The 14,107-nt window shown below is 39.5% G+C and overlaps 1 protein-coding gene across 3 annotated transcripts in view; it reads right to left on the minus strand.

The window, feature by feature from the left end:
• zcchc14 (zinc finger, CCHC domain containing 14) overlaps positions 1–14,107 on the minus strand; it is a 46,918-nt gene that overhangs the window by 8,173 nt on the left and 24,638 nt on the right. For 2 of the 3 annotated variants that reach the window (XR_004657582.1, XM_034878827.1), the window contains exons 4-10: positions 11,217–11,287; positions 10,994–11,065; positions 9,286–9,353; positions 6,705–6,883; positions 2,769–2,805; positions 2,197–2,689; positions 1,134–1,243 (exon numbers count right to left, since the gene is read on the minus strand). Coding sequence is in view for 2 of the 3 variants with exons in the window: in XM_034878827.1 (XP_034734718.1) it covers positions 1,134–1,243; positions 2,197–2,689; positions 2,769–2,805; positions 6,705–6,883; positions 9,286–9,353; positions 10,994–11,065; positions 11,217–11,287 (1,030 nt within the window). In the remaining variant the exon portion in view is untranslated. The remainder of the gene's footprint in view (positions 1–1,133; positions 1,244–2,196; positions 2,690–2,768; positions 2,806–6,704; positions 6,884–9,285; positions 9,354–10,993; positions 11,066–11,216; positions 11,288–14,107) is intronic. The other variant, XM_034878828.1, reaches the window with a different exon arrangement.

A 14,107-nucleotide genomic window follows, 5' to 3' on the forward strand; every position in this document is an offset into this window, starting at 1 on the left:
TGTGTGTGTGTAAGTAAGAGATTCAGAGCATGTGGATGCAGGTTGCTTGCAGGTCCATGCTCTTGCATGTGTTTCTGTGTGTTATCGCCTCGTAAGTATATCTAATCTCTCCGGCCCACTTACAGCTGGTTAACCATTGATGCTTTGTGGACCGCTAATTCTGTATATTTACTGTCAAAATCAGCAGCTGACTGGTCTGTCTGTTAATCGATAATCAGACAAAGCATCTGCAAACTTTCCCGTGCACTGCCACAAAGCGTTATGTTTAAGTCACACCACACTGCCTGAAGATATCTACAGCATCACTCAAGAGCACATCAACGCTGATGCATCCACACTGAATTCAGCACCTCCACTATACAGGAATATCTTACTGACTTTTATGAAGCAGAAAAAAATTATTCAAGCTGTGACGAATATGCTAATCAGGAATGGTAGACAGATATGTGTGTTTAGAATTTTTCATTGCAATTTCTGAGTGATTATGGGTGCCCTCAGTTCAAAATCTGCTCTTCTGATTGTCTCCAGATGTTGTGGCAGATTCTGAGCATGAGAATGTGAGAGGATGCATGCTAACAGACTATTGGCTAAAAGAAAAACCACATAGAAAAGCAGGGTCTAACAAAATGATGCTTACATTCCATGGAGTTGCATACAAGGGTTACAAACTGCCAAAACTCAATGTGCAACTTTGAACAGTGAGCTAAGGGAGTCCTGAACTTCGGGTATGAATCTGTCCTTGCTTCTCAAATACTGACTACTGATTGATTAAGTTAGCTACATTGGTTTAGTTTTGGATCTTCTATACAAACAAGTCGTCAAGGGTCCAGTAGTTTGACAAAGTCAAAGTCAGTGATTTTGGTCTTTTATGTAACTCTCAGCAAAAGAGTTGTTATATCCCATACCGTTATTATATTCCTTTAAGTAAGTTATGTTTTTTCTTAGTTTGACATCGCAGTTATGAAAAGCTTCTGCATAATGTGCACTGTCTTTCATAAAAAATACTTTGTGGATTAATATCCTTTACTTAATGGCCCTTGAATAAACCACTTATAACCAAAAAGTAGCAAAGTTATGCGTTGATAAACCAATATTATTTGGGATTAGTGATATCTGCAGTATACTCAACTGACTTTTGTATCTCTAGTTGAGTCTTTTGTAGCTCTAGTTGAGTCTTGAGTTTCTTCTTTGCTCCTTGGGTCAGGTCGTACTTGTCCAGGTCCTCCTCTGTCAGCGCTAAAAACTGTAGGGAGCACAGGAAAAATAAATGTGTTGAAGAGCAGACTTACTGGTTTATTTCAGTGTAAAAAGCTTACATAAATTAGGGCTACCCACTTAATCACAATCCCAATTTTTGCTTCCCACATTTTAAAGGACATGATTGCTTGCTCTATTGTAGTTTAAAATGAGTTCTAAGCTAATAGAAACTCCTGCTGCATTTTGAATCAAGCCAGCGCTTATACAAGCAAAAGTGACTCCCCGCGGGTCTTAATCACCGGGGATTTTAAAGTTGTTTTTTTAAGATGTTTTTTATACTAAAATGTGTCATACAAATAGCGAACTCCAGTCCAACTAGAGTTATTATTATACATCCATAAGCCCTGAAGCTAAGAACAGCTTTGGCACAGACTCACTTAAGGTGGGCTAGTTATTCTCATTTTAGTGACAAGGTCCTCCTCTGAATTATTTGCCTTTAAGTCTTATTTTTATAATTTTTAATTAAAAGAAATGTAGCACAACGTAGAAGTTAAAGCAATGCTCTTTTGATTTAATTTTGGGTGAAAAGTTTTGGTAAAAAATATATTTTTTAAGTTCGGCTTCTTGGAAATGCACTGAATTCATGTGAAGAAGAATCTTATTTTAAGTCATTCAGTATGTTGATGCAAAGATTCGCACATTAGAGGAACGTAGCACAACATGTAAAAGTGAGAGCAGTGCTCTGTTTATTAATATGGGAAAGTGCAGTACTAATATTTTGTCCATAAAAGTAATGAATAATTGTGATAAAACATCTTAATCTCAATATTGATCAAAATTATCTTGTGTTATCGTTTTGGTTACAATTGTGCAGCCATAACATGATTACTGCTTGAAATACAGATTTTTGTGATGAATTGAGCAAACTTGTTGTTTTAAGGTATTCTGAATAAATAAAGAAATAGATCAATGACAGGATGCCATCTAAAGCTGACCCACCTCCTCCATGGTCAGCTGTTTGAAGACGGGGTAATACTTATGGAGCCGAAGCCTGCGGAGCCATTCCAGGATGCCGTTCTGCTCTGGAGTGTTGGGCTGGCACTGGGACTGGGTAAGGGACTGGGAACGAGACACGCAATGGGACTGGGGGTAGGAAAGGGACTGGGAATGCGAGTGGGACGTTGGATGGGAATGGGACAGGTGCAGAGACTGACTGCTGCTTTGTGGATGTAGGTGGTGCTGGGAGTATGAGTGGGACGGAGTGTGTTGGGGATGTGGCTGGGAGGAGGTATCCCCTCCACCAGTCATGGGGCACGGGGTGGGTAGAGATGGCACAGGGGGAGGGAGAGAGGACAGCTGGGGGGAGTTCTGTGGAGGAGGAATGGAGGGAGAAAGAGGGGGAGGGAGGGAGGAGAGGTGAGGAAAGGGGCGAGGCATGACAGAGCTGTGGGTGCTGACGACGGGCTGGATGCTAGCCACTCTGTACACCGCCCTGACAGAGGAAATACAGTCAGAAGGGAGGCTGATGACGATGATGGATGATAGAAAGTCAAAGAAAGGAATAATCTAACCTGTTCACTCCTCTGTACTGAACCATACAGTCAAGACCTGAGGGACAGAGTGAAAAAAAGACCTTTATTATCTTCACTGTCATCACCACCAAAGTGTTTTAACCCTTGTGTTGTCCTCTGGTCAAATTGACCCGTTTTCCCATTTCAATGTTCTTTTTAACTACCCAATTGTAATTACCCAAAATAACATGAGTGATTCCACACAACTCTCTTTGGCAAATACAAATCTCTACTTCATTCATTTTGGGGTGTCTTATTCAATTTTACAGCATTTGAAAAAACAAATTGAAGTTGTTTTGAAATAGTATTGAGTAAAAGTTGACATATTCCAGTCTGTGATTATCCATCAACATACATTCGTTTAATTTCAGTCAAAATAATTCCTTATTTCTATTTTTGTAACTCAAACATTAAGTGTAATTTCCTATAAATAAGTTTTATTTACCATAAATTCCAAAAATAACTGTAAAACTAAAGTTAATAAGTTAGTGTTATGTAGTGTTGAAAATGTAAAAAAAAGTGACAAACGTTGAAAAAAAGCGTCAAAAGTGTCGAAAAAGGGACAAAAACGTAAAAATAAGTTAAAAACATTGATAAATATTGTCAACAAAAGTGTTAATTTTCAATTTTGACGGGAAGACAACACAAGGGTTAAAAATCTCAAGTTATCAAATGAGTAAAATCCACATCCTGCATATTTGAAATAAACCCTTTTTCCAAAAGAAACACTAAGACTTTGGTCTATTTTTTTTTACAGTACAATTGCTTTGGTTTTAGTTTTCACAACAATGAAAATGTGAAAAAAAACTCTAAGCCTTAGCCTTAATATCTCACACAGCAAACAAAAATGAGGTACTACATCCCCCATTGAGTTCATCAGAGCATAAACACATTCTATGTTGAACACAGGAATGTAACTGTTGCTACATTTTAAAATGTCCGTATTAATAATGCTTTCAAACAGTAACTCATTCTTAGTAATGTCCTGTGTAATTAAAATGCAATTCATGCAGAAGTCAGTATTTGAAATTATGCAGATGAATTTCTTAGAAAAGAAAATGGATTAAATATGCTGTATTACTGGAAATATTGATGACGTCTAGAGTCAGACATTATCCTTCAGTATATCCCACATTCATACAGTCAGAATCATAACTGGGATTGGATTTCCCTGCCTCAGTTTCATGTCCCGTACTGTTTCGACCATACTTGTACTGTAGGTTTACAGTTTCAATAACATACATTTCAATTTAGGGTCCCAAGTTGTAGAAAGAACTAGTACAAGCATTCCATTATTCCTCACTCTATATATTAGTTAATCCCCCCCCCCCCACATACATTCCTAACACTTTGACTTTGTGTGTATGTGTGACTGATGTGTCAGATGTCTTGTTGATGATTACTGGAGGGCGACCTTACATATCTTTTTTATGCTTTTGTGTTTTTATGTCGAGTGGTGGAGCAGGCAACGCAAGAAAAATGTGTTAATAGACAAAAAAGTTTAATCTTTTCTTATCATATCACTACTGAGTTCTCTTTTTCAAAACTCTTCAAACTGTCAGCACAACAGAAGTCAATGTGGACTAAACACAACCTTACTAGAAGTACAGTAGGCTACATTCTGCTACATCTACAAAAAATTGACATTATATCAAACGTAATAATAATATTAATGGGACATACAACACTGAGAGCTTTCCATTCCTTGCTGGCCCCTGTGGAAGACTTGTCCCAGATGAGGAAAGGGGGGGAAGTTTCGATGTCCTCCCTCCCAGTCACAGAGCGGTTTACAGCCCATCCCAGGACAGTGTTAGGATTTTTTTCTTCCATCTTAAGCGTGATTTATGGTTTATTTATTTTACACAGTAATAAAAATCACGCTTTATTCTCCAGTCCTCCACCCCATGCAAAAAGATTCTCTCCCAGGTGTATTACAAGAGAGGATGAAGGTGGGATGTGGATGAGAGCTTGTGGCCAAATACAGAATACATATTCGACCAGCAGTGTTGTATTTATCTATCTGTAGCTGCTCTGTACAAGTGTGTATAGCAAGGTTTCCTCCAGTGTATTACAAGCCTCCACTAGCCCAGAGCAACTGGGAATGATTTTTATTGGATTTTTGACTACAGTTACAGTGGGGTGGCTCGGTGGGAAACATAGGCGTGGTCATATTTTTAAATCTATAGTTAGCTTTCAGCACGGGCATAATGTAGAGCCTTACTGAATCTGTCTTATAGCTTGTTTAAATTGTCAATTTTGCCATTCCTTCAATGATTATCACAGAAACTTTTGAGCTCCACATTAATGCTGTCATCAGTCTGTGACTGGACCTAGCTGGGCCCTTACTGAAAGAAAGACACTTTATCCACCGGGACTCAAACTATGCAAAAAACTAACAAAAATAAATAATGCATATTTAAGTGTATTGCAGCATTTATGCTAATTCATTTCTGTGACATACTGTATACGTTAGGTAGCACAATCAGTACTATAAAGAAAGCCCAATTTTTTTCCTTTTTCTCCTTCTACTACTGCTTTACATTTGTATGTATGGTGGTGAAGATATTATTAGCAATACTGGTGCAATCCTGCTTACCCATGTGATGTTAAACTAAGAAAACATGCTTGCAAACACTTTACATTAATATGTGCGCTTAGGAATGCACCACCACATCGCCACTTATTTGCTAATATGAGGTATCTGTATTCTGAAGGACTGAGCATGTGATTTAGTGTTTAGTATATATTTAAGTCAGGATACAAAGACACTATACTGCCTACATGAAGGATTTTCATCAATATTTTATTACCAATTGCTAATTGAAGAGGGTTTCTGCAACACTTGTGAATGAGTCTTACTTTCAACCTTTAAAGATATGTTGGGGCATTTTGCAATGATGGAAGGTTTATCATTATATCATAAAAAGCTTGCAGACTCGCTATTTTTGTTCTTTTCTGAAAGCAGCGTCTGCTGTGTGCTGTAATCCCAGTACCCCTGTGTTAAGTGTGATACCCTCATGTGATATTACAGCCTCATATCCATATGGAGAATGGACCGTGATATATTGTGGTGGGGGTAGAGCTCTGTGTGTGTTTGTGGAGGCAAATTACAGCACAGTCAGACAGACTCATATTAATCTTGCTACCCTGGGGTCTCCTGAGTCTGGCACACACACATGCACGCACGCACGCACGCACGCACGCACGCAGGCATGCACACACACACACACACACACACACATTAATGTCGAAACACATTCAAAAGTACAAGCACGCACAGATGTACTATAAATACTCTTTGGGATGAATTGACACTCATAGACTCACTCACTCACACACACATGCACGCACGCATGCACGCTCGCACGCACTAACACACACACACACACACACAGACACACACACACACACACACACATGCACAACATGAGATCACCACACTCTAGGCTGCCCAACACAAACATGCCATGCTGAATTCCCACATCAGACTAAAATAGACCCCGATCGCTCCCTCCAACACCTCCAAAACCCCAACTGAAAATCCTGCCTGCAGTCTCACCTCTCTCAGCGCTTCACTACCACCAACCAAGACCTACACCCACGGCCTTGTCCTTTCCAATACCTCTTTAGCCCCGCCCCTCACTCTGTTCTTCAACAGAAACACCCACACATGAAATCTTTCATCTAGCCCTGTCCCTCATTGACACCTTCTTTCCTTGCATCTAAGAATAGTTTTATATCCCTGTTGCCCTCTTTAGAGACTTACTGATTTATAGACTCACATTCACAGCCACACATTTATGAGATCCCCAGTTGGATTCTGATGTTTTTAATGCTACATGTTGTCTCCTATTTCTCTGCATTCAGAAAAGAAGACAACATAAAAGGCATGAAATCCAAATTAGAAAATCAATGACAATGAAACACAACACTTACTAGAGCTGGAGGTAAATGGGCAGGTTGGGGCTACAGGAGCCGTAGGAAGGGAGGAGGGTAATGGAGGAAGGGGGGAGGGGAGGGAGGCAGGACAGTTGGGTGAGAGAGGCCGGGTGGAGGTGAAGAACAGCTGGACACTGTGGTGCTGGAGGGCAGGACAGGGCAGCGCTGTCAGACACCTGGGACCAGGCAGAGATACAGGACAGCAGGGGGACAGACAGGAAGTCAGACAGACAGACACAGGGACACAGGGAATGCCTGGATTTACAAGCTACAGAAGGAGATGTTACATCACATTCTATTACAGATTATTTCATAGTTTCATAATACAACTCTTATTAAAAAAGTCATAACAGATCATCAAAATGGCTCTTTATCTCAACCATGTAATCACATAAGTAAAACTCAATTACACAGTAACATTTTTACCACATCTGAGTTTTACCACATAAAGTAATTGTCTTATACAATGTAATGCTCACAATACTTTTAATCTGCTTCTCTTCTGACTCTCATACACATGTCACCAACATTTAATCAAACTGCTCCTAATCCTCTGGGGGGACATTTTTAAATTCCTTTTACATTCAAGTTTTAAGGATATTTAACCAGAGATGTGTTTCATGTCAAAATGTTCAGAACAAACTCCGCTTTGCGTGAAGTAAGGGCCAAATTTGTTTCAGAGCAATGTTTAAAGAGATAATTTGGACTTAAATTCAATTGATTTGGTGCTTGAAATTAGTTTACAAAAGTCTAAAACTGTTGGTTCAAAAATCCTATGGTAAAACGAGGAAGAGATTGAGGGACCCTGACTGGAAGAAGTACGGGGCCAACTGTCTGGAGCCCAAAAAAGCTACGTGGCTCCTCTCTCTCCATCCCATGGGCCCACCACCGGTAGAAGGAACTATTGGGGTCAGGTGCGCTGGCACATGGCTTTCAGCGAAGGTCAGGGGCTTCAACAGACCAGACCCGGGCGGCAGAGGCTTGCTCTGGGGACGTGGAATGTCACCTCTCTGTGGGGGAAGGACTGGGACTTGTGCGGGAGGTGGTCGGGATCTGGTGGGGCTTACCTCTACGCACAGTCTCGGTTCTGGAACCGTACTTCTACTCCGGAGTTGCCCAGGATGTGAATCTCTGTATGTTTTGAACACTCGGTTGAAAAGAGGAGCGGAGCTTTCAACTGATCACCATCTGGTGGTGAGTTGGGTCAGGGGATGGGGGAGGACTCTGGACAGACCTGGGAAGCCCAAAGAGGGAGTGCGTATAAATTGGGAACGTCTGGAGAAGGCCCCTGTCCGAGAGACTTTCAACTCGCACCTCCAGCGGAGGTTTTTGTGCAAAATCTGCATTTGCACCTTTTGCAGATGATGTTGTCCTGAATGCATCATCGGTCTGTGACCTTCAGCACTCACTGGATCGGTTCGCAGCCTAGTGTGAAGTGGCTGGGATGAGGATCAGCACCTCTAAATCTGAGGCCATGGTTCTCAGCAGGAAACCGATGGAGTGTTCTTCAGGAAGGAAGTGAGTCCTTACCCCAAGTGAAGGAGTTTAAATACCTTGGGGTCTTGTTTGCAAATAAGGGGACCATGGAGCATGGAATTGGTCGGCGAATTGGAGCAGCGGGTACGGTATCACATTCCATTTATCGCACCGTTGTGACAAAAAGGGAGCTGAGTCAGAATGCAAAGCTCTCAATCTACTGGTCAGTGTTCCTTCCTACCCTCACCTATGGTCATGAAAGCTCTTTCACGACCGAAAGAACGAGTTCCAGGGAACAAGTGGCCGAAATGGGTTTTGGAGTAGATTTAGATTGTTTCTCCTGACGTCTCTCCATTTGTGATATGTCCCAGTGGCTGTGAGTTTTTTGTGTTCTCCAGTGTGCTTTATCTGTTTTTTTTTGCGACACCTTTGGTTGTATCCCTTTTTGTTTAGTAGATCTTCTTACACTGCCTGCTGCCTTCTCGCATCCACCATGCACTTTGGGTCCAAGCCTACTATTTCCTATCGCTGACATAGGATCAGTTTGGAGTTTTGTACTAAGAGTTGTGAAATTGTACTACATACATTAGTTGCGATAATAGTACCAAAGCAATATAAAAAAAAATAACATTTTAAGATCTCCCCTTTTGGACCGAATTGAAATTCTGAGCATTCGAACACTTCATGTCCTTCATCCTGGTGAATTGTTCTGCAACAATTTTTGCTGTGTGCCTTTTGCAAACTTCTCTGCAAATGCTTTATAAGGATTATAACTAGGACTTCTCGATTAAGAAGAAGAACTTTTCCCGTTTTAACGTTTTTTTTTCTTCATTCAGAACACAAGATAAAATAAGAGTTTACTTGTACAACATAATGTGCAAAATAATCGTTTTTCTCAATTACTTAGTTTTTGTGATTGTAAGGAGCCAAAAATCGTAATCACGATTTCAATTTGATTAATTGCACAGCTGTACTATTAACTTTTTCTGGGAGAGTTCAATCAAACTCCCTTGCTTTCCTCAGCTGGAACAACCTTCTCCATGATGAGACAGAAACAACACTTTTCAAGATCATACATAAACAGGGAGTGTTATGAACGGACCTGGCTTCCATGTCTATGGACTTCGGGAGGAATTTCTCCACTCCGTCATCAGGAAATTCTTGTGACAGCTTAGAGAAGAACAAAAAACACATTCTGTGTTATTACAACCCCATTCTGATGATACCGAGCAATTCATCCCTATAAGACCTGAGTGTTCAAACAGCTCAATACTTCATGTATTTAAGACCAAATGTCTGTTTCCAATTATTAAATCAGAAACATAGGGGGAAGTTGTTGTTTTTGGATAAACAATCATCAATGCTGAACAATGATTAAGTGGGTAAAGGCAAATAATAAAACAGCTAGAACATTCTGGTAAGAAATAAACATCAAACAACAAAAGTAAAAAATTACATGACTTTACTGTAATGAAGCCTTACTAGGAAAAGACAAGAATTATGCCATATTACGATATCTACATTTTCAGACAATATTCAGCCTCATATATAAATAGTTATAATAGCTATATATTGTATATATATATATATACAATATATATATATATATATATACAGTCCTAGGGAGAAGTGATTGATTGATTCATTTAGAATGGTATAGGCATTTAACACATGTAAAAAGTCAATTTTTACAAAGTCAAAAAAACAGTACTGAAGACAATTTACCTTAGATTATTATTATCAGTAAGGGAATGTGTATTCTCTATCCACAAAATTCTACTTCGGGGTTTGCTTCTTTTTGGTCGGATGTCTGTTTCCTTACACATGTTCCACCAAAACAAGTTCCTCACCAAGGCTATTCTGCGTTGGCAAACGATACGATTATCCTGTCAACGATTTGAATCGATTCGATATAACAATGCTTCACCCCCTCAACTTTTGTTATAAATTACTACATGTGTTTTTTATCAGATCAGTTGTGTATATATGTAATCCCCTTTTATTGTATCTGCTCTTAACCCTTGTGTTGTCTTCCATTAACCATGAACTTGTCCTTCCTGGTCAAAATTGAAAAAGAACATTTTCTTTGTGCTTTTCCGATTTTTTTGTCCTGTTTCTGATTTAGCTGAGCTGGTTTAATAATAGGTTTTACATTATATTCTTGGAATTCATGGTCAACAAACCTCATTTTTATTAAATTATACATAAGTTTTTAGTTAAAAAGGCAGAAATTATGAATTATTTGGACTAATAGTTAAGATCAGAGGATGCTGAGTGGGTCACAGATGGGTTTTTGTCAAAGATAATCTAGATACTGTTTTGAAACCATAAATAAAAAAGAACTCAAATGCTATAAGATTACACAAATCACACAAAAAATTCAATGAGATAATCATTAAAATTACCTGAAGAATGTTGTATGGGATTATCCATGTTATTTGTGGCCAATTTGATTCAAAGAAATCCATATTTCTGCTATAAAACTGTGAAATGGGTCAATTTGAACTGAGGACAACAAAAGGGTTAAAAAAGACACTTCCTGATAGTAGCCGAGTCAACAAACCACATCAGTGGGCTATAATTGATTGATTATGGTCTGTCACTGCATCAAGGCAGAATTGTCCATGTCAACATCACAATGTATAGATGCAAATATTCGTTTCAACACCCCTAGCGCTTAGCGCCAGCCACAACAATTGTGATTGGTTTACAATGTGTGGACTCGCCATGAACTCTGTAGACCTTTCTGCTGTGGAGGAAGGTCTGGCAAAACAAGCCCGGGGGATGTGTGTTACCATGATGGTCCTTACCTGGCTCAGCAGCTCTGTCACCTCCTGCCGAGTTCTGACAACCGATGACACAAACCCATCTGACCAGCTGGCCTGGAGGAGAGAGGATGAGGAGAAGGGGATGGTGGAGATGATGGAGTAGAGGCAGTAGAAAACCACGTCAAAGGAAAGTGTGAACACATGAAGAGATGAACGGAGAGCATTTGGAAAAGTGAGCAGGCGTCTGTGTGTAGACTGGACCCACCTCGAACACATAATCACTAGTGTCTTCAGACGTGTGTGTCACTCCTCTCAGCACCACTCTCTCAATCACCACTGAAAGAAGCACAGATTGGTTCACACATGATTGGCCACACTTTGCATGTTTAAGACAGTTGCTTTAACACACTTGTCAAACTCAACGCACGGAGCTAAATTCAGCCCCTTTGCAAATTTGGATCCTAAGCCAGACAAAAAAGACGAGAATGTGTTTTTCAGACCTTCTGTTAAACGACACTTAAAGCAGAATTTGGCAGATTTGCCAACTTTGACTCAGAAATTCCAGAGAAAGTTTACATATTCAGGCTGTGAAACAGGTTGTTGTAAAAAATGTAATCATTGTTTAGCTTGATTTGCTAAACTCTACGCTGACTTTTTAGGGCTTCATGTCAAACATGTTTGACCCTTAATGTGAATCTAATTTTTCAGTGTGGCCCTTGGTGAAGTTGAGTTTGACACCGTTGCTTAAACACATCGGTCATTTAAAGTTGAAATAGACAAGAGGAATTCAAACTTATGTGAGGACAAAACTAGTGAAAGATTATAATCACGTCATCAGTTGTAACTGCACTGACTGCAGTGGTGAAATTTGTACATGTACATGTACATTTACTTGTAACAGAGTATTTTTACAGCGTGGTATCGGCGGTACTTTTACTTAAGTAAATGATCTAAATTCTTCTTCCACCACTGCCTGACAGTGATGTGAACTGGCCGGTCAACTGTACTGTTGGTGCACTAAAGTTTTCATAAGGTTGGTGGGATTGCTGACCATCTGCAATAACTGCATGGTGGTAGCTTCTCCACATTATATATACATACATATATATATATATATATATATATATATATATATATATATATATATATATATATATATTCTGATATGTCATTCCTGTATTATGTTGCAAAACAACTTCTTACCAAACTAAATGCATTTTAACAGCTCAAAGATAGAGTGTCCTCTATTTGTTGAGCAGTTAAAATGCATGTAGTGCAACGGGTGGGTAGCTGGTATAGCAAGACATGTAGTTCTGAAGTCAAAGAACTCTCAAATGATGACTTATATCAATCCAGAATGCATCCGGCATTATGGAAAACAACCTATTCGCCAGACCTTTTTGTCTAACTATAAATCTCATTAGCTAGCTAGCTCCTCACTGTTGTCACAATGTGTCTTTTTGTAATGTTACTGTCCACTTCAAGAAGTGGAAGAGCCTCATTCTTGCAGTTACTTACTCAACAACAGGTGAGTAAAGTTCATCTTCAGTTATTAGTCATTATTTGATGGATATTATTTGCAAGGCTCTTTGCTGACGCTCATAAATGTCCAGCACCCACGGAAATAAGACGAAAAGAGAAAATAGGGGCAGAGGACATGGTCTCTGTAGATCCAGACACCACATTGCATTTCTAGTGGGTCATATATACAGTAAGTGATGACTGAGAGGGATTACTTTTGGATTAGGGGCCATTCACATTGTACGCGCCATGCGCTGCGCTGCGGCCGGGCTCAGCGCAAAATAGGCAAGAGTTTCTAAATTTACGGCATACAAGCCTAAGCATGCATGTCTGCGTCTGGTGTATTTCGTATTTCAATTCATACTCTGGAAAACATTATATTTGATGTATGTGCAATTAGTTCCTTTATAACTACCTACTTGAGTAGAAAAAATAACATGGCTTGTGTCAATCAGTCAAAATATATCTGACTTCATATAAACATACAAAAACAAGTACATCCTACATATACCTGTATGGAGCTGTATAATCACACAACTTGGTACTTGGTTTTTATCACTTACAACAGTACACTTCTTCTCAGTTTCTTTGGTGCATTTCTCAGATCAGATATGACAATAATGTGTAACTTTGACACATAGATAACAGTGCTCCCTTTTATGTGCATTGCTCATTACACAACACTTGTGTGAAGTGTTAAATATGGACAACAACACAAAGCATTGTCACTATCTTGGTATAAACAATGGCGTAAGGACTTGTCAGTTTGATTGGGTCATTGGCATAATTACTTGCCTAAAACATAAACAAAAGATTTCCAGCAAGATACACACTTTTGCAGGTCAGTCACTATGCCGTGCAGTTTACACCAATTGAAAAAAGAAATGCACTCACAGTTTTGCAAATGCAAATGATGATTTGACAGATGCACCAAAGTAACTAAGAAAAAATTTAACAAAAGTTATAATTGTATTTCAGTGGAGACATGTCCATGTTGATTTCACATAGCTAAAAAAAATCTCAATGATTTAAATTAAGAGGCTACAATAAGCTACACTACTGGCATGCCTAGTATGGTAGAATTATGCTTGCATAGCTTAGTTTTGTATCCCACGTCTCTGTACGACCTCAAACTTGTGTTGTACAGCTCTGGGAGATAACTGACGGCAAAAATCAACCTCTCATCAATGTTCTGTTTGTGGATCCACTTGTATTCTTTGTTTACTTTCTTCTGTTTTATCCAGACATGTCACAGCACACCGAGGCAGCCATTGACAACAATGGGTTTCATAGCCCCGCGCTGCCGCTTGCGCACACAATGTGAATGGTCCATCAGTCTAAACATTGTTTTTTTTAGGAAAATCCAACATTTACCTTCAACCTCTGTCTCCTGTCAAATGCATATTTGCCTTTTTTTGTAATATATGAATGCAAATCAGTCACACACAAGTTGCATTTTCATGGGTGCACACATCTTGGATTATTTGTGCATATGATTACTTCTGTGTCTGGATGCATGCCTCTGGTGCAGAGGCATGTTAAGACTGCTCCACATGAGTTGAAATGGTGGAAACGCTGAATAGATGTGTGTGTGTGTGTGTGTGTGTGTGTGTGTGTGTGTGTGTGTGTGTGTGT

This window comes from Etheostoma cragini, chromosome 8 (assembly GCF_013103735.1).
Source record: "Etheostoma cragini isolate CJK2018 chromosome 8, CSU_Ecrag_1.0, whole genome shotgun sequence".
NCBI lineage: Eukaryota > Metazoa > Chordata > Actinopteri > Perciformes > Percidae > Etheostoma > Etheostoma cragini.